Source organism: Mchenga conophoros, linkage group LG12 (genome assembly GCF_057382185.1).
Source record: "Mchenga conophoros isolate Kocher_MC1m ecotype Shallow Benthic linkage group LG12, M_conophoros_male_GT1.1, whole genome shotgun sequence".
NCBI classification, from domain to species: domain Eukaryota; kingdom Metazoa; phylum Chordata; class Actinopteri; order Cichliformes; family Cichlidae; genus Mchenga; species Mchenga conophoros.
The window spans coordinates 3,249,942-3,274,404 of record NC_140537.1 but is presented as its reverse complement, the minus strand read 5'-3'; the positions used below and the strand labels follow the sequence as shown (position 1 = coordinate 3,274,404).

The 24,463-nt window shown below is 41.9% G+C and overlaps 1 protein-coding gene across 1 annotated transcript in view; it reads left to right on the top strand.

Moving 5' to 3' along the window:
• zdhhc8b (zDHHC palmitoyltransferase 8b) overlaps nucleotides 1-24,463 on the top strand; it is a 61,963-nt gene that overhangs the window by 27,067 nt on the left and 10,433 nt on the right. Inside the window, exons 2-5 of the mRNA XM_085293322.1 lie at nucleotides 18,505-18,626; nucleotides 22,082-22,239; nucleotides 23,521-23,693; nucleotides 23,846-23,948. Of these exons, the coding sequence (XP_085149448.1) occupies nucleotides 18,505-18,626; nucleotides 22,082-22,239; nucleotides 23,521-23,693; nucleotides 23,846-23,948 (556 nt within the window). The remainder of the gene's footprint in view (nucleotides 1-18,504; nucleotides 18,627-22,081; nucleotides 22,240-23,520; nucleotides 23,694-23,845; nucleotides 23,949-24,463) is intronic.

The following is a 24,463-nucleotide window of genomic DNA, read 5'->3' as shown; positions in this document are numbered from 1 at the left end:
TGATCATTTTGGTTCAAATCATCATCAACATGTATGGAGGTAAGGAGAGAGGCCCAGCAGAGTGTCTACAGGCATCTGTGAAGTACGGTGAAGACTATGGCATAGTTTGGGGCTGCATTCATGTCAAAATTAATGGAATAAAATAATGCAGCAAAGTACCATAAGATTTTGTTACCATGCAATACCATCTGGATGCATCTAAGAGGCAGAGGCTTCATTTTTGAGCGTGACAATGATCTGAAACACACTGTTAATGTGGTAAAAGCATACCTGGATGGAAAAACACACAATCAGTCATGGACTGACCTTTCCAGAGTCTGGACCTCAACATTTTTAAAGCAATGTTGGATCATCTTGACTTAAAATGAAAGAAAAGGCAGCCAACATCCAAAGAGGAGATTTGAATGTGCTTCAAGAAGCCTGGAAAAGGATTCCTGAAAACTGTTTACAGAAATTACAAGAAGGCTTGGCTCAGAGACTTATAGAAATAAAGGTGGTCATAGTGGATACTGACAATAAAGCTCATTAGTATCATACAAACTCTTGTAACCTTGTAAGACTGCTGATTCTTGTTCCTGCATAGCTTCAGTATTCAGTGTTTAATTTGAGAGCAGGAGCATAAAGATGGCGATAATTTAAGTCCGTCCAAAAGGAAGAAAGATTAAGTAGAAGCCATAACAGCAGCTGTCACTGGCTTTAAAATCCCAAGTTAGGGTAAACCGAGTCATCAGAGTGGACTTTTTTGTTTTTCCTCTCACAGCCGAGACACAGAAAGGAAAAACAAGGCTTTTAAGTGAGCCAGGAACGCTGTCCCATGCTCGGATACCCCGGCTCTTTTCCTTCTTTTTGTATGTTGCTGAACTGACACAACCCATGCGTGTCACATTGTGTCCACCACAAAAACTAAAGCTGCACCGGCCATACAAAGTTCATATTTAGAAAGACTGTGATTGTGCTTGTGTGAATAGCCGGCTCCCTCGACTGGCCCCAAGGGCCTGTCAACCTTATTTCCCCTTTGATAACATAACACATTTTGACTGCTACAAGAGAATTTATGTCTGCTTGCTCGCTGGCTTCTCCACCCATTTATGGTGATAGTGGTGGAGGACTACTCCTGCTGTATTTTCCAAGGCCAAACGCAGACCCCACTGGTTCTTAGGAGAAATTGTTTTCATTACAACTTTTCAAACAGGCCTCTGAGCCGTTCTGCCAGCGTGATAGGGGAAACTATTGAAAACGAGACAAATTGGTTTCAGGCTCAGGGGGAAAGCTATAATTAGCAGAGCTCAAACTCTGCTGCCTTTTGTGAGAGCTTTGGTTTACTGTACGATGCTCTTGCCATGACGGTCGCTCAGTCAAAGGGTGCGATCAATCTGTCTTGTGGCTGCTGGCAAAGCCAGACTCACACCATATTGTCCTGTCACTCGCTGTCCGCCAGCGTTGCACTGCCTGATTGGCGTCTCGGTTTCACGAGCGGCCTTGAGGTCGAAGAAAACAAAGGAAAGTCTAAAGTAAACCTTGTTGCCTCCCACTTCCCTCCTTCCACTTATTACTCTGTCTTTTCTCCTACCCCTACCACTTTCCGCAATTCATATTGTCTCTGCAGCCACTGTGAACTCTGCTCACGTTTCCTCTGTCTGGAAACAAGGAAAGCTTTTCTCCTTGCTGCCCCAGTTGTTAGCAACCAAATTCTGTGCAATGGGCCATTCAGAAATATTCCGACTACATTAACTCAGGAGTAAAGAATCTTTTTCTATTTCTAAAATTAACAGGTATTAACAGGCCCAGATTAAAATCAGGTTTAAAACTAGTTCCTAGTTATTGTGTCCTCACCACTGTGGTTACTCGGGTTTAATATAAGTTTATAATGCAGATCTTTGTTTATGTTATGTCATATTTATTACTTTTTTAAGTTAAGGTAATCTTTTGGTCTTCACTGCACTCTGGAACGTCATGAGATTTTTCTTTGACCTCTTTTTTTGACTGAAACACTCTCCAAACACTCACATATTATTTGTTGGATTTGAATAGTTTCTGGGCCTTTGGGTGTGGCTGCTTAATGTTAGGGAACAGCTTTCGAGTTTTACTGACTTTCAGTTTTAAAGTAAGAATAAGCTGAAGGAGAAGTGCCCGGTCACCTTTGTGTTTGAAGGCCTGCACAGTCAAACATTCTCCTGGTGGGGTGTGGGGTGTGTGAAAGCTTTGGTTTCTTAAACGATTTTCCTCCTGCAGGTTTCCACAGCTCATTCCGAGCCGGAGGCTTTTGTTTCTCTGTCCACAATCCAGGAGAGTCAGGAAGAGTAAGAAATACAAGTGAAAACCCCACACACTGAAGGGTGGGGGAGGAGAAAGAGTGTTGGCATTCCAAAGGGTGGATTGGAGAGGATTTGGTCCTTTAAATAGAAGCACCTGTTCATCTGGGATTAGTAGGAAGTAGAGCTCTATTTTTACAGTAGGATTAGGGATGGACCAGTATGGTTGATTTTTTTTTGTTTAGTTTTTTTAAGAGCTGATACAGAGACGATTATTCCAGTGACTTTTTTGTGGTAGTTTGTGGCTCCCCTCTAACTTAGCTGCTAGTGTAACCTAGCTTCATACCTGATAACATTATTAACTATAGCAAAAGTAGCCAATTCGACTTCTTTCTTTTAATATTTGGCAATGGCTTGCACTGATAATCAGTTTTTCGGATGTAAGGTATCTCTGCTGTCATTCAGTCAGAGCGAAATAAAAATAGAACATAAACTGTGGTATTCAGAATGCAAACGCAAAATGAATTGTCCTATGTACTGCTACCAACCTGCGTCGCTCTGCAAGCTCACCAGCCTGGTTACGGGTTGCAATTACTTGTGACAAATAACAGATTGCAGCATGCTGGACTGAGCTCGACACCACAGATTAGTAACTGCAGACGGCAAGAGACTGAAGGGCATTTTAAAATGCATTCATCAGTAAATCCTTGGAGAAAAAAATAAATAATCGCAAAAATTCCAAACGTGTGAGCGGATAGGAGGCATTAATTAACTATCCACTAGTGGGCATATTTCCCCATCTCACCTGTAGGACAGACTGGCTGTGAAACAGAGTCATGGGGCTCCCATCTGTGGTTGCAGAGTGTAATTAACTCACCCTCTGGCTCTTGCCGGCTTATGGAGATGCCTGGAACAACTGGTTTTGGTAACAATTTATAATATGTCCAGTAACAGGAAAGGAGACACAAATTATTCTGAGAGTAATTATAAGTACATTTATATGCACTTCATAATACATTTCTTATGCTATATTTAAAATTACTTACAGTATTATTTGTGTCTCCTTTCCTCTAAAGTACCTTATGTTTGCAAGATGTCAAATTGTTCATGCACTACATAAAAGAACTTACGCATTATTTAAAATTACTTACATAGTAATTATTTTTGTTTCGAGTTGTGGGCTGTATTATGAAATGTTAGCCTGGTTTCTTCTTTGAACTCCATTATAATGTCCTAAAGTGAAACCATTGGCCATGCAGTGCTGGATAGAGCTTTTTAATAGGCACTGCTCTGGTGTTTACATACTGATCTTATCATCAAACCCACAGCAAGAACATGAATGAGCACATTTCTCGAAATAAAAAGTGCTCATAAATTGAGGAAGTCATTCTTTTATTGATGGTGATTTTAAACATCAAACCTTTAACCAAGGGTGGCTTTCTTTGGCTTCATCAGGGCCTCCTTCCTTTTGGTAGGAAATGTTCTGGTTTCAGTATTATTTTTCAAGCAAAAAAAAGAAACCCAAAGTGCAGGCTACAGACGACTTCATAGTGAAACCTTCAGAGACCTGATAAGGAGATCCACATGTGCTCTCGGTCGTCCAGATGGATAGTGCAGCTATCTGTTCAGGGATGCATGTGGATTCAATGCACACGCAGGACAGACACATGAGCACCACACAGTATGCTTTGTGTGACTGTGGCCTCATACCAGATTTTCGAGTTCAGGATTGAAGCACTGCAAGATTTTGCTTTTGCGAGTGTGTGTTTAGATTTTAGCAGATATCACATTAGCCCAAAATGCAGTCGTGCTTTTAGAAATACACAGTTTTCTCTTTAAACCTTGCTCGATCTCGCCTTTACAAGCGTGAAAGCACTTCTGAACATTGGCATTATTTTAGAAAATGGGATATTGGCTGCATCTTTATGCATTCAGCTCTAATTGTTTTCAGAGAATCTGCTTGCCCCACCTACCAGACTCAAGGGGATTTTTTTTGGCTGGCTTCAAACAGACTAAATCACAGATGACTCTACTCCACCTATAATTGGGTCAGCATGTGTATTTATAGACAGAATGTCTTTCCAAACCCATTAAACACAAAACGGAGCTAGTTGCACTAAGTAGCCTGAATTGTGCGCTAAGTAAACAAAAGCTCTCATCAGTTTCTGTCATTAGGACCAGTTAGACGATCACTGAGTGTAAAACATAGCCTCTGCCTAAGCTGCTATATTACTCTGTCTATCAAAGGACTAGAAAATAATTCTTCATCTTTCTCATCGTCTCCAGGGATGCACAGTAGTAACAATAGTAGATATAGTGAAAGAGAAAAATGCATTAATCTTAATAAAGACCATCAGACTCTATTCCAGCATGTTGCCAACCTGCTACTCACCATAACTGTGTTGAGCCTTTCAGTAAATGATATGGCCAGGAATCACTTAACAATTCAGTAATGAAATCCCACACCCTTAATGTGAATGTTGTTATTGTAAAAGCCTAGCTAGAGTCCCCCCCCCCTTATTGAATCAGTGGCAACTTGACATCAGCGTTTATCCCCGCATATGGCTCCTGCTGCTCTGACTCTCCAGCTCCTGTCTGCCACTGCTACAGCGACAAAGACCTCGACAGCCCCCCTAAGCGGATCAGACCTTACATATCGCACCACAATTTCATTAAGGGTCACAATTCGCAGGGCTGTCATGCCATAATAAACTCCCCAGTGCAACAGGAGCAGATGGTGCGACCCAAAGCATCAAGGGAGAGACATCCAGAGGAATCCCTTTAATAAGGGAAGTAGGCCGGCAGCCGGTGCTTTAGAAGATAGCGCCTGCCTTTTCATATGATGTTCGCAGGATCCTTTGGTGAGTGAGTGAAGCCAGATACAGAAACTGTAAATCGTGGTTTGGGCTTTTCAGGAAGTCACAGGGCCACGCTTTTCATTTTCTTCCGTCCAAATTGGTTTAAATCAGTTTCAATCAGCAGGAACCAAACCCACACATTTACATATTACATTCGTACAAAATCCTTTTCTTTTTATCCTATTACTGCTGAAAATCTGAGATTAATTTTAAAACACGAGGGCTAAAACACATGGTTGCTATGATTTATCACCTTTATTTCTCAGGGAGTTGGATTAGCGGTCTCATGTCATCTTTTTGGTTCTTCACCCTATGAACCCTAACACACACACACATACTGATCAGTTGTGATCAGCAGTGCCACGACTGACATTGCCACAGGTCACGCTTTTAGCCCAGGCTCCTCTCTCTGCCATCCGTCCTTATTATACTTTAATCAGCAGCTTAAAAAATGCTCCCTTGGAAAGAATGGATGCCCAATTCAATGCGCTTCACAGGAGGAGCTCTTATTTTTGATGGTAGTGCATAGACGTCGTAACCGTCCCCGTGAGGCTTTAACGTCAGTGTCCTATATTTACGTCTGTCCAGCGGCAGCGAGTTTGCCAGCGAGGCTCACTAGGCACTGGCGTGTGAATTGGCACTTGATGTGAAAGAACATATTGATGCTCTCTGCTTAAACGCTAACACTGGTGTAATATCAATTATGCAACTGTGCAGGGTAACGTTCAGTGTGTAAATGTGCCCAGTCATGTATTTGCCATTATGTCGTTCTGAGCTGCAAAATGCTTGCATTCAAGACAGTTCAGCCCAGTTTATTGACCTTTCTGCCCTCTGTCTGTCCCCGTCTTTGTACTCGAGTTCCCAGAGAACACTGGTGGGATTCTGCCCCACGCTGCCAGCCTGTATTTCTAAAAGGAATCATTGTGTTGTCTTGTTGCGCTCTGGTAAATCAATGGGACTCTTTGTTCCCCCTGCAGCATGTAGGACTCGGAGCCCGGCCTGTACAGACGTCACGATTGGTGCCTGCTGTAGACCGAGTGCGTCTGTTTTTTAGGTTTTTTTGTATTCTCTGTCTTAGAACAGTCACATTTCATCCCCGTCCCAGCAGATACAAGGAATGAACTATGATATTAAGATCTGCCATATTCAATCATCTCAGAGGTTTCTCCTTTGCACGTTTCCATGCTCTGTGCATCTCCACGTGCAAGCATGCTCATTCATAGGTAGTGTTCGTGTTTGCTAGGGCTTTCACATTTTGTTCACGTGTCAGGGCGTAAATGCTCATTGTGTTTGTGTCCCTCAAGGCCTGCAGCTGATCTAGATTGCCTCTCTTGCTGGATTAAAGGGGGAAAAAAATCTTTTTTGACAATGTACAATTAAAATTCCCGCAGATGTGAAGGGGCCGCTGATGAGTTTCTTCAGAGGGAGAGAGCAGAGAGGGGTGGGAGGCGCGGAGACGAAGATGAAGAAGAAGGAAGAGGAAGAGGGGGTGGTGGGGGGCACTCTTTAGGGAGGTTTAGTGAAAGCACCTGCCTCAGCTCTGGGACTCATGATGGATGGAGAAGAACAACTGAGAGGGGGGAGGTGGGGTGGGAGCAGGTTTGAGCTTGAAGTGAAGGACATTTTGTCCTGCAAATTCTTCCCTTTAGCCAGTTTGGCACGCACACATCAATTCAATAAAGATACAAAGGTGCTCGGGATGGGGTTAATTCATGTTAAACCCAAGCAATTCCTTTGAATCGTCCAAAGTTGATTTTTTTTTGTGCCTTCAAGTTCAAAGATCCTGAAATTTGATTCAATTCTCTCATTTAAACTTCTGAACCTTGGCTACGACTCAGTTTCCCCTTTAGGTGACTTGACTTTAAATCTGCTTCTTTAGAATACGACATCAATAAATCACTGCTGCTTTTTTTGATACATAACTGGCACAAAGAAGCAACCACCTGACAGGTTCTGCATAGTCTCAGCTGGATTTACATCACATCCCCAGTGACTGGTTTTATTTGTAAATTTGCTTTATTTAAATTTTGTGATGTGTATTTATTTATTTATTATTTTTGCCAGAAATGAGATGAGGACATCAATACCACTCTGAGGTATGTTCAATAAATAAGAAGCTATAGTGAGGTGGGGACTGCTTTTAGCCTCCTCTGTTAAGATGGATTTATAGAAGTAGCTGGTGGGCAACATAAAAAGTTCCTGACAAAAAACAATGAAGTTAAAACAACATTTTAGATGAGAGTTCTAATGTGAGTATTGTACAGTGAGATATTAAGTTGAAGTTTGTTTGTTCTTGCTGGTCCTTCATGTTTAATGGTTCATCTCGCTATCTAATTTTGTGTATTTCATTGTATGTTTACATTTTTAAATAAAAGTACAGAGATGTACGCTAGCAAGCATTTTGACTTTAAGAACTCACTGATACTTTTAGAAAACAGGGTGTTGTTCACAAAGACTACACCTTGTACCTCACAGTGAAAAAAGCATGCACAATTTGTTATTCCCTGTGCTGGTGTCGTTCCTGCATCACCGTAATTATGTTTGTCCAGGATCAACACCAATATTGACCAGTGACATTCAGTTAGCGTTAGCCAAGAAGTTAGCCAAAGCTATTCAAAACTATTGTTAGCAAACCAACATGAGTAACCTAAATTTCGCTAACAGCGAGCCTAACTTATTAACATATTTATATTACTGTATAAATTAATAAAGTCAACATTTGAAATGCTTACCATTAGTTCCAGAAGAGAGTTTTGAATAAACAAAGGATTTTTTTACCCCCAGCATTGCAAAGCTATGACATCAGAACAACATGGTTGGACAGTTGCAATGTTGATCCTGGACAAACATTATTATAAGGATGGTCTGCTCCCAGGGTTAGTCTGTCATAATATATATAAGACATGTGGGCAGCCTGAGAGAAAAGACTATTATAAAGCCTTCTGCCACACGAGTGAAAGCGCCAGTTAGATACAGACGTTTTACGCTACACACGAGGAACGTACACTCTGGTGTAAGTGGGGAAAAAGCTTGTCTACAGTTTGTGGATGCTGTGAAGCTGCAGTGTTTTTGTTTAGCAGGTTTCCTGTGCTGTATAATATACTCTTTATAAAGAGAGCAAGGTAGTGAAGACACGTCAGTCATCCTTATTTACGGTCTGTCTGCTGTACTGGAACTCCAGAATAGTTCTGGGATGCTCTCATGTGTTATTAAAACTTGCTTTTTTTCAAGCATTGGCAAAAATAATCACTGAGATATTTTCTGAGCCTTATGTAAACATTTAATTGTAATATCATCTTCTTAATGTTTGTCAGTACTGTTTAATGGCACTGGCTCATGTTGCAATGTAAGATAGTATTTTGTACTAAAATATATTCAGCCTGAATGTGAATGCAGTTTTGTTTTTCCACATCTGTCGGCTCTTTTATTGAAATGGAAAGTACTGCATTATAAGCTGCATATGGACTGGATGGATCACTTAGGATTAAAAAATAATAATATTCCAACTCTGGCTGAATATCCCAAAATATTATATTTGGGGATGTCCAGTAATGCCTTTAGGCCTCGAATGTGTTAAAGGTGAGCAAAAGGTCCATATTGCTCCAAATGAAAGAGCCGAAGTTTTTGAGCCTAGAGACTGGATTTGATTTAGCACATATTGAAATGGAAAGAAGCTTTAGGGACCGCTCCAGAGAGAAACGTTCAGAACACAGGGAAGACGTTAATTACGTTACCATGAATATGTGGGCTGGACTTGGTTACATTTTACAATATCACTGCTAAGTTGGGTTAGTCTCTTTTCTTTGGCATTTTATACTTTAAGCAGAATCTGTTTGGTTACTGCCTCTGAGGTCTGGTGTGTTGTGGGAAAGAATAGTTCAATTTCTAAAGAATAGCTCCTTTGATCTCTTTTTGCTGGTCAAGTGTAGCTTATGGTGGCTAAAATGGATATATGCACTGTGACAACCCCTATTGGTTTCTGGGTGCTGCATTTTGAAACGTCAGTGTTTTGGCCACTATTATGTTAGAGTTTTTACCTAGAAGTTGGCATATCTGGACACCAGGGTGAGACACTCTTTGATAGGATGCTGCATCTGTAAACTGTACCAGAAACAGATATCTGTTTAGTAGTGCTATTTAACAGACTAGCAAAATAATAGAAGAAAATTATTCAGGATAGTTTTTACCATACAGTACGGCACTATTATACCACATATTTCTACTGAAAATGCTCGAAAAAACACCAAATTTCTAAATACTGTTGGTAGATGCAGATTGAGGTGAAGGCTAGCAGACAGCTCTCAGCTATAGCTGCCTATTGCATTGGGCTCACTTTTTGCTGTTTGACTAACACTGCCCACCAAAAATAAGCTACTGGATGCAAGAAACACGGCTGCAAGGAGGACTATACCTGAAACAAAGAAATGTTCAGTGTTAGACCTTTTCCCCACAGGAGCATTTTATCACTCTGAGCAGCTTCTGGAAGCTGGTGTGTGTGCACAGGTTTCTTTGAGCTAATTCCCTCAAAACTTAACCACATTAACTCGAACCCTCGGTTGTGAGGGAGGATGTGTGTGTGAACATCCCCTCTTGTTTTATTACCAGTCCCATTCATCTCTGCCAACCTCCGTGCCAGTTCGTGTGTGTGTGTGTGTGTGTGTGTGTGTTAAAGTGATTGATGAACAGTTCATTAGGTTGATGGGCTCTGCAGGGGCAGACAAGCTATCAGCCACAAAAGGTGGATTTCAAATACAGCAGAATTTGCTGTGGCAAGATACCAGATGCATCAGCGGTTTGGAATGGCTATTTCCTGGAAGTGAATATATTTATATATATATATATCTGTATATAAAATATAATATAATATAATATAGCCAGGTGTTTGTTTAGGGCTTCAGCCCAAACAACATGGCAGGACTTGCATCATGCTGATGTTACTGTTTGTGTGTTCTAGTTCGAGCCATGTGTTACAGTGTATTTGTGTTTTTAATGTGTCCTGTTTTCCTCATGAAACTCTCCAGCACCTCCACACGATATCTCCGGCTGGCTAAGAAGTGTGTGTGTGTGTGTGTGTGTGTGTGTGTGTGTGTGTGTGTGTGTGTGTGTGTGTGTGTGTGTGTCCAGCCCTAACTTAGCCTCAACTTCCTGCAGGAAGGGAAAGGAAAGGAGAATTGCACTGACCTCAGTGGTGTGGATGGAGCACATTGCAGATGGCGCACAGAGATAAATAGCCATAACAGTGATAAGAGAGCCATGGAGGGTGCGGTTAGAGAGAGGAGGAGAGGGCACATTGTGCATTAAGACCTCGTCTTGCTTCCTAAAACTTGGACAAGGCTCGGGCTTTATCTGACTTTTGCATTGTGCCTGTTTGTTTGTGTTGCTCTCTGTTTATCTGCATGTGTGTCTCTGTAGATGCTGCTCCTCAGGTTTCAGCTAAGATCTTCTTATCTCCTCCTCGCTTCTTCTTAGAACTGTCGAGTCAGCCGTGTGCTGAAAGGGATTTGGCATTGCTGCCCTCTGCTTTGGCTACGAATAAATTTGCATTTGCCAAAGAGCACTGACTGGCCTCTGTCAGCGAAAAATGTTTGATAAAACGCAGGATGTATTGAGTTTCCTTATTTGGTTCATTTAAAATTGCTAAACATCAAACTCTCCTCAGTGGTCAAATTCAACAAAGGCCCTCACTTGCTTTTCCTGAGCTTTCAATTGCATCTTTTTCCTCACTGATAGCACTAGTATCTTACAACAGTTTTACAACAACAAAAAAGAACATAATCCTCGAGTGAAAAGACTTGAAATTATTACAATACGAGATATTATTACATAACATTGCAAAGTTATGACTGAGGTAATAAATCCAACGAGAGCGGCGCTTTTGGGCCCCACTTCTGTGAAACCAGGTCCCAGTTTGGATTTAGCAGACAAACACCCTCTCTACTTTTAAGATTGGGCTTAAAAGTGTCCGTTTTGATAAAGCTTATAGTTAGGGCTGGATCAGGTGACCCTGAATCATTCCTTAGTTACACTGCAATAGGCCTGGGTTTCTGGAGGCTTTCCGTGATGCACTGAGGTTTCTTCATCACCTTTTTTCACTCACTGTGTGTTTATACCCGAATTTGCATTTAATCATCAGTTAATCTCTGGCTCGCTTCCACAGTGTGTCTTATGTCCTGGCCCCTCCCCTCACACTCAAACGGTCGCGCTAGATAGCCGGCCCTCCCTGAGCCTGGTTCTGCTGGAGGTTTCTTCCTGTTAAAATGATGTTTTTCCTTCCCACTGTTGCCATGTGCTTGCTCATTGTTGGGGTTTTCTCTCCATTATTGTAACATAAGGCACCTTGAAGTGACTTTTGTTGTGATTTGGTTCTATGTATATATAAAATTAAACTGAATTGAATTATCAACATTATAAATAAACTGAATGTCAGATAAATACAATAAATTCCTGTGGTTCTCATGTCATTGGCTGTAAAAGATGGATGCAACTCATCCTTCCCGTTGTATCGACTGTGCAACACTAATGGTCCAGCACTTAATTATCTGAAAATAGGCCACAAACCAGTCTGAACGACTCTGTCTGTCGCCTCTTTGCGTCATAACTCTTGAAACTCTTGGCCACACTTGCAGGCTGCCATGTTTGAGACTTGGAATAAGAGTGGCTGGGAATGTGACACAGGGCAAGCAAACTTCTTGAGACATTGCTTTCCCTCCGTACATATCAGCCTGGCAACTGAGTGAGCAGACCAATGGCGTGTCTATGTTAGCAGTATCCAGCCACTCATACATGCATACACTTTGCTACTCTCTAAATAACCCATAGTTACAGCACTTCTCTTGTTAAGCCTCTGTTTCTTTGGCCCCATAAGCCTCATTTATAACAAATGACCCATCGCACTGTACTGGTTTCCAGTTTCCCAAGGGGTGCCTAAAAGAAAAGAAAAGAAAAATCCCAATAACGACAAAATAGCCACCCATGTGTCATCACTTGGACAGCCCACACAATCCAGTGCATGCACATGAGTGTGTTTGTTATGCCAGTTTGGTACACATGTCATTGCCAACAGTTTTTCATCAGGAAAAGTGACTCCCGTTTGATTTATGGGATTATGAGCGCACATGTTGTTGACTTGTTATTTTCCTGTGGGAAAGATGAGTACTTGTAAAATCGTTATTGGGGAAATTAACGGGGAGATTGACAAAGTATTGTAATGGGTTTTTTTTCTTAATACAAAGACAGTGAGTGGGCAGAAGAGTGAAGATGAGGCAAACACACACACACACTGTCTCTTTTCTCCTCTTCCATATGAAAATATTTTCATTTATCACCAAATGTCATTCATCTCCATCTGCCCCTACAAAATGCTTCCACACATTAACTGGAAACTGTACCAGGGATGACTTTCAAATGTTTGGTTGTTTTATTCTTATAAAGTCATGTTTCACTGAAACACGAGTGTAAGCATTTAGCCATAAATACTGAATCACACTGCTCTTTTAATATAAATTTGAAATGAAACCATGCGCTTTAGCATGAGTCTTATACGTGTGGAGTCAGGCGACGCTTGTAATAGTGTCACTGCACAGTATGCGTATTTATAACGTGATGTCATTTACTGTAGTAAGCTGGTTTGGATACTGTGCTTTTCTGCGCTGGGCAGCCTTCCTGCTGTCGTCTTTCTGTAAACAATCAAAATGGGATTTGTGAATATGCAAATGTAAAAGGGCAGCATGAGGGGTGAAAAGCATTTAACTTGATTTCAAACGAAGCCTTTGTGCAGCCATGAAAATGCACGCTGGGCTCCGAGCATGCAGATGGCAAACAGTGTACCCCGCGGCTGCTCGGCTTCCACCTCTGCTCTCTAGGCTCAGAGCGAAGGCGACCTTTCCGCGAGGCTCCAGAGAAGCAAACACAAGTGAAGTGGGTTTTTTAGTCTTTAGTATTGGTATTAATTTGCTAAACTCTATATGCCTTATGAGCATAAATAAAATCAAACACAGACGGCTATTTTTTAAATTGAATTTTTTAAAGTCCGCTATTGAAGACCACATGTTTGTTGTTTGACTGTGCTCACTTTAAGTCTCGGTTAAGACTCAGATCTGCTTACAGAGTTTGTGGGGAAGCCAATCAAGGAGCAGTAAGCCTCCAGCTCACAAACACATGGAGGGAGGACAGTTTAAAAATCATATTTATAAATCCGGTTATGTTTTTTTCCCCTTGTACAAAAGGATCGGTTGTTAATTCTGAATGGAGACCAACTGGTCAGACAAAAAAGCAATGCAAAGATTTCACTTTGGCCTCTGCAAGCTTGCAGTGGTCACTACTCACAATTTTTCTGACATGTCACGCTAAAAGCAATGACTAGACCTAATTTAACTACATACTCTGAATGCGAGGCTGAGCGCCAGCCGGGCTGCTCTGCAGTTTGTAGGCAAGGAAGGAATAACTTGGGGTTAGAGGAAGTTTAATTTACGATACCCGCTCGGTCTGTGAGTTCTCAAACCGTTCTGCTTAACATCTGCAGTGAACACACCTCTGTTTCCACTGACAACAGGCTCGCTGCCGCTGTGTGTGAATACAAAGCTTCAGGGATGTGTTTGTGTTGGTGACTGGCAGCTCCTAAGGGAGTTAGAAGCGACTTATGGTGCTGTTCACGAAACCTATGAGGAGTAAAATTAGTCTGACAGAAACTGCAGAGGAGGAAGGAACCGGCACTGGTTTGGCAGGTGGGATTCTGTGATGGACTGTGGGAACTGAGGTCCTGGGAGATGATTGTAGATGGCATGTATGTAACAACTGAGATCAAGCTCTCACACTAATTTCCTTCATGACTACAGTTCTCTCACACTGCCTCTCTTTCTTTTTAAGTCCTAATGAAAATTTCCTTCCTAGGGGGTGAAATGATACCAGCCTTACAATGGATTTCGGATCACTGGGTCTCAGTAGGCAGTCAGTACAAGAACACCCTCCCTCGTGTGTCCCACTGGGTTGAGACTTAATGAACTAATCAATGGGTTGGTGTTCTCAGCAGGAGCTGAATACATTACTGTAAGTGTTCCTTTTGGCCCAGCAGCGTCTTCTACCGTTATGGGTGTAATTCCAGCGAGGACTCACTGTTCATGATGGCTCTGAGATCCAGATAAAAGGTGACAGGAAAGTATTTTATTGTTCATGTAGTGAACATCTATCACTTATAACATTTTGACAGCCTGAAATATCAAAAGTCCGTTTCTGTCAGGTTTTACACGTATAGTTCATCGAGCATTACTGTGAATGAATCACAGACGTACTCTGCATATTAATCCGTCTTATTCACATTCACACAGACGACCGCGTCTTAAAAATGTCCATGTTGGACAAAGAAAAGTGCCACCTCTCAGTATCAGTCCCCAAAGCTCTCTGGATTCAGTCAGCCTTCTCTTTGATGGTTGTTCAGACTCTGCCCTCCATTTCTCCCAGTGCTACTAAAAGAGCAGATTACAGCAACTTCAAAGGGAAGGCTGTTTTTTTTTTTTTTTCTGCTGTGATCCAAAAGAAGGAAAATGAGGGACAGATAGATCCGAGTAGTCAAATAGCCTTAGGATATGTAGTGGAGACCATATAGATGCTTGTCATGGTAGGTGATTGATTGTCACAGCACTGTTTCAAGCTTCAGCTGTGACTAATGGACCAGTTGAGCCATCTTAAAAATCATCAAATTCCTCATCAAACACATAATTACTTGACAAAGACTGCAGTGGCTGTTCCTCCCCTCTGAGGTTTTCTGGATTTTAGGGGTTTACCTCTAAAAGTGTTTCACTGAGCTTGTGTTGATTCAACAGACTCAAGCCTGTGGTTTTCTTAAGACACGATTTGTTTTTCTCCCCTTTTACTTTTTTTCTTTTAAAGACTGCTGAGTTATCATCACCATTGCTGTTTCCCACCAATAGATATCAGATACTCTGTTGTTATTGTCAAATGATGTGTATCTATTAAAATAGTTTCATTTTGGGTTTCACGACTTTCTTCCATAAAACCATCCCAACGTTTGCGTCTTTACTTTCTCCCTCTGTGAGCAAATCCAGCTCCACGAACTCTCAAGCTGTCCTGTTGTTTGCAGATCCCATAGTGACATAATTTTGTCAAAAGCACATATCAAGTAATGATGCAGCCTAAACGTGGTAGAGTCGGCAGACATGGGGGCCTCTGCTCTGTTCAGAGGGCAGCAGCAGCACATGCAGATGAGCTGCACAGCTCTCATTCTGTCTCCTTTTTTCTCTCTTTTTAATGCAAATATAGATCAAATGAACAACTCAGCAGTTGTCGCTGAGCTTTGCATACATGTGATTTTTGTCCAGTGATTTCACAATGATAAAATCGGGATTTTGAAGTCTGGAAAATGCTCCAAATATTCCTCGTTTTTTCCTGTTAAACCGTTAACTATACTACACTGAATTCAGCTGGATTGAATTACAGTGTATGTGAATCCAGACAACAGCGAGGATGAGTTTTGACAGCTAATGCAGCGGCGTGGCGCTGCGCTGTAATTCGTGTCGTGTAATTATTTCTGGTTTAGAAAACAACAGCTCTACACTTCTAATTGTTTTTGCTCACGTCTCAGTATGGATCCATTAAATCACCAAGTAGTTCTGACCACCCCAAGGCCGTTTGCATAATCGTTCACCAAACATGTGAGTCATGTTTAAAGAGCTCATTTGCACTTTAACAATGCAAATGTATGACGGCAGAGGGGAAGGTGCGCTCTTAGCTCGCAGTCTGCCTCCTACAGACTTTCTTCCTTTGCTGTTCAGCAGGAAAATCACATGTGTAACCCGAGGAATGACGGGTGGATTTACATTTAAGTAGGCATGCATGGATGGGACCTGTAGTGGTAGTAGTAGAAGTGATTTAGAAGATGTTTGCTCTGAAAGCGCTCATTGATCTGGCTAAGGTTAGTGAGGAGACCGCAAGCTGCTCTGCCAGCATGGGAGCGAGCTGTGGGCTATTTCTTCCCAATCCTGTGCTTTTATCTCCCTTTTCATCCTCATCTCAGTCACGAGACGAAATATGATTTTAATTTCTACTCCCTGGTATAGACGTTGACTCTGCACCTCAGTGTCTGTGAGGTATTCGGCCGCATGCAAGCTGCTGTTTTAGATGCCGATCGGCCTGGACGCTCTCCAGCTCCTGCTTGCAGTAGTTTTAATCATCAAAAAGATTCCTGGACTTTTTGGACTTTAGGCAAACTCATTACTTTACTGCCCTTTTGGCAGAAAAAGCCCTTTCAGCTTAACAAATTATCCAAGCTATTTTTTGTGGACATTTTTATTTCTGTATTTATTTGCCTCAGTTGAAGTGTCATGGCGACACTTAGCGTGAACACTGCTTACCACGCAGGGCTGATAAGCACTCTGTTGTTATTTGTTCCTCCTACACAATTAACCAATGTCTGTGTGCTTAATTAGACTTTCTTTCAGTCACATTTTCCTCCCACGCTGTCAGCTCCCAGGTTCCCAAAATGGTTGCTGTCAGCTGCACTCCACCCCACCACCCACCACCTCCTATCTGACTCCACTGTATCACACACTGCACAAAAATACATGATCCCTTGACAGGCAAGTAAATTGGGATTTCGGGAGACTGTGGGGCTGCGTCCCGTTTCTCTTCTTTGATCAATTTTTTTAAGCACTTGTTGACACAGCATAGCACTCACTGCAGTGTGCTGAGTGAATGCCAGTTCTGCTGAGATGTACTTTGATGTTATTGTCTTGTAAAGGAAGATATGTGCAATGTGTGTTTTCAGAGAATAAGCAGGAACAAAAATCTGTCCCTTGTAAGACTTTGCCTTATATCCTGTATTTCCATGTCGCAATAAATCGCTCCACCTGTTTCCGATTTTACATGGATAAAGTTAACTTAGGTGGCAGCTCTTTTAGGATGTAATATATTATGAATATTTTTGTGGCCATTTTGAAAACTTCAACTAGTCATCTAGTTATAGACTAGAGTTAGCAGTGATATGATGCAACAGTGAGGGCGGATCAACCCAATACTAGGTCTAACAAAGCTGAAGAGGACTGCATGTGTGAAAGGCCATCTCGTCCCTGTTAGCGCTTCTCTGTTCTCGGTCTTTTGTAGAGCCATGGCTCTGAATAATTCAGCAAAGCAACAGCAGACTGGCAGAGCAGGAAAGGAGATAAATGGATTGAAGCTGATCTCGGGGCACGAGTACAGGAAGGAGCTTTTGACGTCACAATGAGCTGGGGAGGCATGTTTGGAGATTCAAGTGTTTGTATCTGAGTTGTGTGCCAGCCGGCCGTGAGTGTATTAGTCATCACTTAGAGTGAGAGTCTCTCTTTGAACCCCCAGCCCCACACCCCACACCCCAACCCTGTGAGATATTTCATTAATTCATGAATCCTCTGTGAGTTTCTGACCTGCAGGGTCTCTGTGGTATGTCCAGCTGTAGGTGTTCACACATCTCCATTCCGATGGCGTTTCACCTCCAGAGAGGCAGTCGGCTTGAATCGTGACACCGTAGGAAGCAAACAGTGTCTTGACATTTAAGTGCAGGTGACTGAGCAGAGCTGTGAGTCTTACTCAGGTGTCTCCACACTTGAATGTGTCACAGCCCTTATTGAGCTATAATTTGCAGGCGGTGGGGAAGGTCGGTTTGATGCAAAATGTTGCTCATCGAGGTTTGGTGAGAATATTTTTAGCCACGCTAGTGATGGCTTTTGGGTGTGAGTGTTGAGGCTGGAGTATTTCTAGCTGATGCATTTATTGGCTAGCAGATCCCAGTGCAGACTACATCAAGTTTAAAGTTCATTGTGGATGAGTAAGACATCAGCTGTTGTGCCAAAAACTCAATTATTTTAATTGAACAGTAGCTACTATTAAAGGCAGGAGTTTCAAAGATTTTAGAAGATTTCAACCAGTTTGGGTTTTTGTCAGCTTTGATTGTTTGGGCACAAAAAGCTGATGCAGGAAAAAGCTGTACTTGGACTTTAGTGACTCACTACAGCCCAAGTAAGTGTAAAGTGGTGCACTGAGTGGAGCCGCATAGTAAGAAATCAACAATAGTTCTTTTCCAGTGAAGAATTACTTCCAAACAGAAAGATACAAATTGAGTTCAAAGACCTCAAATCCTCCTCATCGGGCTTTTATGTACTCGTGTTAAATAGACATTTTGTTAGACACTGCCCTGCATCGTTACTCAATAGAGGCTCATTCATGGGAAAGTCTGTTTTCTTGTAACACTTTTACCTTTGCTGTCACTTTTTACGCGGTTATGGTAAAGACAAGAAGGGGAAACGCACGGTTGATGAAAATGCAGCGCTGTTTAAATGTTTGTTACGATGTGCTGCTCTACACACAGGAAGGATCCTGATTGTCTTTGTCTTGATGTGTGTCTCTAGGTGCCCCTGGTTGACTAAAGTGATCTCGCCCGCTGTGCCTCTCTACAATGGACTGGTCTTCCTCTTCGTCTTGGCCAACTTCAGTATGGCAACCTTCATGGACCCTGGCGTTTACCCCAGAGGTTTGTACCGACGCGAGGAGCTTTGAAAATGTTTTGATCACAGTCTGAACTGTAAACTTTCTAAGCAAAATCTTATTACAGTATTTATCTGCCATCTAAAACATTAGTGTCTGTCATAAAGCATGTGCACATAAATGTAAGTGCTACATGTAAGTAATGGGCAAACTCTGCTGAGTCCCCATTTAGAAGGTGCTCTTTATTTCTTTTCTTTTTTTTTTTATAGCACCACATTTATCAGAGAACCACCCTACAGCGTTTCATTACCCTATTATCTGCCTCTTACAGTCTACCAGCTTCACATGCAGGGCACTGCTGGAGGTTATACGAGCCTTCATATTGCACGGTGTATTAAGTATCTTTCAGCTGTTCAGCCTGTCAAACAAGCTGCACTGACCTCTGCTCCTGATGCAGGCAGACTCCTGAGTCTCAGCCATAGTGGGTACTGATAATTCACCCATCCCTGGACATGTTTAATTTGCTTCTTGATGATAAGGACCTTGCTTTAGAGAGTCTTTTCTGCTCATAAAGGGGAAATGATTAGTAGGTTGTGTATAGTGCCAGTTAGCCGCCTCCCCAGGCCATGACTGTAGCCTTCTCCCACTAGGAGCTCAGTCTGAGTGGAGTTTTTTTTCTCCTCCTCTTACCTCATGTAGTGTATTTTCGTTGTTTTTTCCTATCAGCCTACCTTCTGACATGTCCAATGTGATGTTTGTGTAAAGTTGGTCAGAAGGTTCCTTTGTGAGTGCGCATGCGCCATTAGCGTGCTGCCTGCTGTAACCCCTAATTTCCCTCGGGATGAATAAAGTATTCTGATTCTGATTCTGATTCTATAGCAGCTGTCTTGTGTTTTATAGACTGGTGGCAGATGAGTTTTTCTAGGCACTTGATGTTATATTTGTCAGCCAAATTATAATATATGTGTCATCAAGACTGTAAAAGTAAAGTGCAGATTGAGGTCATGGACAGCACTTGCAATTTCCCCCTTTTTTTGAGGAAGCCACTAATTGAGGTGATGCACAAAAAAGATGACTGGGGCTAATGAGGCTGTGCAGTTATTAAGTTCATTTTTCTGAAGACAATTAGAAAGAAACTGAAACTTCAATAAAAATGCTAATGTTGTAGTTTGTTCCTGTTTAAAGGGAGTTTTCCTTCCCACTGTCACCAAGTACTTGCTCATAGGGTGTCGCTTGACTCTTGGGGCTTTCTCTTTGACGCGACTATTATTGAATTTGGTGTTACATGGATTGAATGCAATTTTATTGAATTGAATTGAAGTACTAGGCCACCTATGTTTTACACCTACAGGAGCTGGTTGGCCATGGAAACACAACACCTCGATGCACAGTTTTTGTGTTGTTGTTGATGCCGGAGGAAGTTTGGAAGTCTGCAGTAATTGCGACAACAGAGTGCTGAGACTTTTCTGGATTATAAGCCTCAGCACTCTTTGAGCCCGCTCTGCAACTTTATATGTTCTGTCACTTCTTGGCTGAGTTGCTGTGGTTCTTTAACACTTCTACTTTGCAATGAAAACACCTGAATTCAGAGATTAAGAGGTGTGACCCAACATTTTTGTCCATGTAGGCTACCTCTATGTCACCATAGGAAATGGCATGTGTTTCAAGTGTTCGTTTTTTCACTCAAAGAGCAAAGATAATTTCATGCCCACTAACAGCCAATCATCACTGACCACAATAGTAAAATGTTTCTCCTTCACTGTGTTTAATTTGCCAGCTTCATGTCCTGTAAATATGCACAGTTCACCCGTTTGTGAAGGATGAACATCTGACCAAAACATATGCTGACGGTGACGATGCGCTGGGGAAAAAAGTGACTCACAATTCAAGAACAAATTGAGCATTACAACCTAGAACATGAATGATGTTCTACGTGGCCTTCACACTGGCAGTCTTTCAAGAACAAGCATTCAGAGCTAATGAAATGTATCTGAACATCACGCAGTTAACATAAAACAATGATAAAGAATCACACTGTAAGTACATACACACACAATCAGCTGCAAATAATAAAACTCCTTAAACAGTTCATACATATTGAAGCCCAGACACAGAATTTTAGGGGGTTCTGCTGTGTGTGGCTGGTACTCAGCATTGCCAGTGGATGTTTTGGACCATGTGGGTTGAGGGTCGTGGCATCTGTGGATCAGGCTTTCGAGGATGCTCAATAGGACAGGGATGTGGGAAATCACCTTCTGCTCTTTGTTGCATTTCTCGAGAACAATCCCAAAATGTTTCGGAGTGTCAGGGGAAGGTGGCTGCCACTGGGGTGCGTTGTTATATTAAGGAGAGGAGTTTGTATTTAGTCTACAGCAATGCTTAAGTGGGTCAATGCTAGAACCCAATGTTTCCTAACAGAAGACTGAGATGATAGGTACCATCCACTTCATCTGTCAGTGACTTTAATATTGTGGCTGATGGCCGGTCGCTGTGGATGCGACTGGATGTAGGTACCTTAGTCTTTAGTGCTAAAAATAAAAACAAACTGTATATTTTAGGTCATACTTCATTTGTTTCCTGAGTTTCATGCAAAAATAGAATTGAGTTTGACAAAGGCGGTGTAGATTGTACGAAACAGGCCAATGCTTTGTTACCGAACAAGCTCGGATGGAGCATTTGGAGGAAAGAATCTGTCAGAGGAGATGCAAGCCTAACTGCTGTTTGTGTTTGCTGGTTTGGCAGGCGGCTTTGCTTCAAAATCTATTTGAATCGACTTGAGAGCCATAATAGCAGAGCAATCTCCCGCTATGGAACTGTTTATTTCTGTGCTCTACCTTTGCTGCTATCTTGCTTGGTTTCCTTCTGCATGCGTGTACTCACCTACCCGGGTCAGTTATTGCTGTACTGTGAAATTATTTTCTGAAGTTGGAGTTTCATGCAAATCGATCAAATGTGCTCCTTTGATCAGATGAAAGGCATGTTGCTTTGGTACAGCTCCACAGTAAAAACAAAACAAAAAAGCTCTCAGCTGCAGGAGTTGTTCCGTTTTTCTCTCTGCAGAGACAATAAGGAATACTTTGCGTATGGCATTGCATTTCTGCTTGTGGCTAACAGTTGCAGTTCATCCAACAGCAGAGTCGGACACTGGGAAAGCTCATACTGCAGTTTGCAAAGTACGGGTTTAATTATCTTTTTATGTCAGATAAAGCAAACCGATAATTCTGCCAGGGTTTGAGGTCTAACTCCCATAAAAACAAATCCATTTTAAGAATGTATAAACTTGTGCGAATAAAGCCAGGCAGTCTCTTGCTCTACACAAGTCACACAGTTGATCAGCTCAAAGCACACCGAATAGGTCACGGGTTTGCTCTCTGCAGACATCTAACAGCAGGGTGGGCTTCGTTTGAGGCGCTTCCCTCGTGTCCCTGTCAAATGGAATCATAAAGCACAACCACGTGTCTCTTTCTGGGTTTGTTTGCAATGTCTTCTTCTCACCCACAGCGGACGAGGACGAGGATAAGGAGGATGATTTCCGGGCACCGCTCTACAAGAACGTGGAGATCAAGGGCATTCAGGTCCGGATGAAGTGGTGCGCCACCTGTCACTTCTACAGGCCGCCTCGCTGCTCGCACTGCAGCGTCTGTGACAACTGTGTGGAGGTGTGTGTGTGAATACAGAAGCATGAGTGCAAACAGAGAGAGTGTGTGTGTGTGGGTTCACTGCATATGAAATCTAAATATGCATCAAGGTCAGAGTAACATATAAGTATTTTATCAAGAATCTGTCCAGTTGGCATGTTCAGGCATATTTGATATGAAAAATAATGCAGATTTTTTTCTTTTTTGCATATATTTAGACTTCCTGCCAAGGATTAAAGCGGGGAAACAGCATTTCTTATTATCTGTGTTTCTGGCAAGAAAAATGTCATCATTAAAGATTATAATTACTGGAATAAATATAAGCTTTTGGCAGCTTCAACAGTAAAATACTGTAAGACTACACATTGGTACACACACAGAGGCATAAAAATACACAGGGACATCAGATATTAATACACAAGATGCAGAATTAAGCAGCTTGTATTCCTGCATGTGTTTTTCTTCTAGAAACTGGAAAAAGGGGTCGAATGTTGATGATCAAAACAATGAAATTAATGAACAGTTTTACAGGGATGTAGATGAATTTATGTCTCAGTAAGATTTAGGACTACCGGGAAACCACACATGCAATAGGCAGTACAAGGCATTTATTTAAGGCGCAGTGTGATTCGGAGTTACTGTTTACTGAAACAACAGGAGTCATAAAACTAGTTTCCAATTCCCAAGCAGTGCAGAACAAGGAGAAGAAGAACGAATGCCAGAGTTCGAGCTGTATGTATGAGCTGGACTGTACCTGATGATTAGGTGCTTTAAAACCTGCATTTTTATTTATTTCTTTTTCTGGCCTCCAGGTTCCAAAAAGAATTCTGACTGTGGAGAAAAAAAAGGTCCTCAGTCAGAAAATGTTTTCCTAAAAACTTTATGTTCTCAGTCCCTTCTATCAAGTCTTTTTTATAACAGAGCATGATGGTAATTTAGTAAATTATAGTCCCAGTTACAGTAAAATAGACCGTGAAGCTGTCTCTACGTGCAGTGTCCTTGATTTCTCGGTCACATGCCGGCCACAGCAAACACGCTCAACTGGTTGCTAAGGCACAAACAAAGGTGATGGTGACCACGTCTATCTTTTATTTATAATTTATGTTCATATGCCTCAAAAATAAGCAGAGTTTTAGCATTTGAACCCCCCCCCCTCTCTCTCTCTCTCTCTGAACCAACTGTACCATCATGACTTACTTACATTGTGTGGGGTTTTTTTTTTTTTTCCTTCTTAAAACCTTAAAGAGTTCTTCTGATTGGTTTCTCAAAATTTCTAAATAGAAAACTCCCTCCCTTTCTCAGGACTTTGACCATCACTGCCCCTGGGTGAACAACTGCATTGGACGGAGAAACTACCGCTACTTCTTCCTCTTCCTGCTGTCGCTGAGCGCTCACATGGTGGGAGTGTTCTGTTTTGGCCTCATCTTTGTCCTTGATCACAGAGAAATGCTGGGAGCGCTGCACACCACTGTCACGTATCCTTACACGTTTGTAAATCCTACAAAAATCATTTTGTGTTATTAGCTTTAGATTCTTTATTATTTCTTGTAAACTTGCTTCCTTGTATCGTGCATATATGACTCGCACTGTGACCTTACATTATTATGACCTTGACCTTTGTGCTCAGTTTGGTAGTGATGTGCATAGCGGGTCTTTTCTTTATTCCAGTCATGGGACTCACAGGTTTTCACATGGTGCTCGTAGCTCGAGGTCGAACAACCAACGAACAGGTGAGGAGATGTTGCTGAAAAGGAACGTGCATTTATTAATCAAACAATTAGTATTGTTACTGTTTATTGGTGTAACAGCTCCACGTAGAACAAGAAGAAATTAGAAACTAGTTGAGCACGTTAAAGGCAATAAGCACAGACACACTTAAGGGAATATCACACACAACACTGAACAGCACAGATATTCCCATGCAAGACGCCTTGTGAATGCATTTTGGGTGTGTGTGTTCACACTTATACATCCTTGTGAGGACCAAAAATTCAACTGTTACTATACTTGTGGGCAGAGGTGTGGACTCGAGTCACATGACTTGGACTCGAGTCAGACTCGAGTCATTAATTTTATGACTTTAGACTTGACTTGAAAAAATGTTCTAAGACTTGTGACTTGACTTGGACTTTTACACCAATGACTTGAGACTCGACTCTGACTTGCCTGACATTACTTGAGACTTACTTGAGACTTGCAAAACAATGACTTGGTCGCACCTCTGCTTGTGGGGACCAACAGTCTT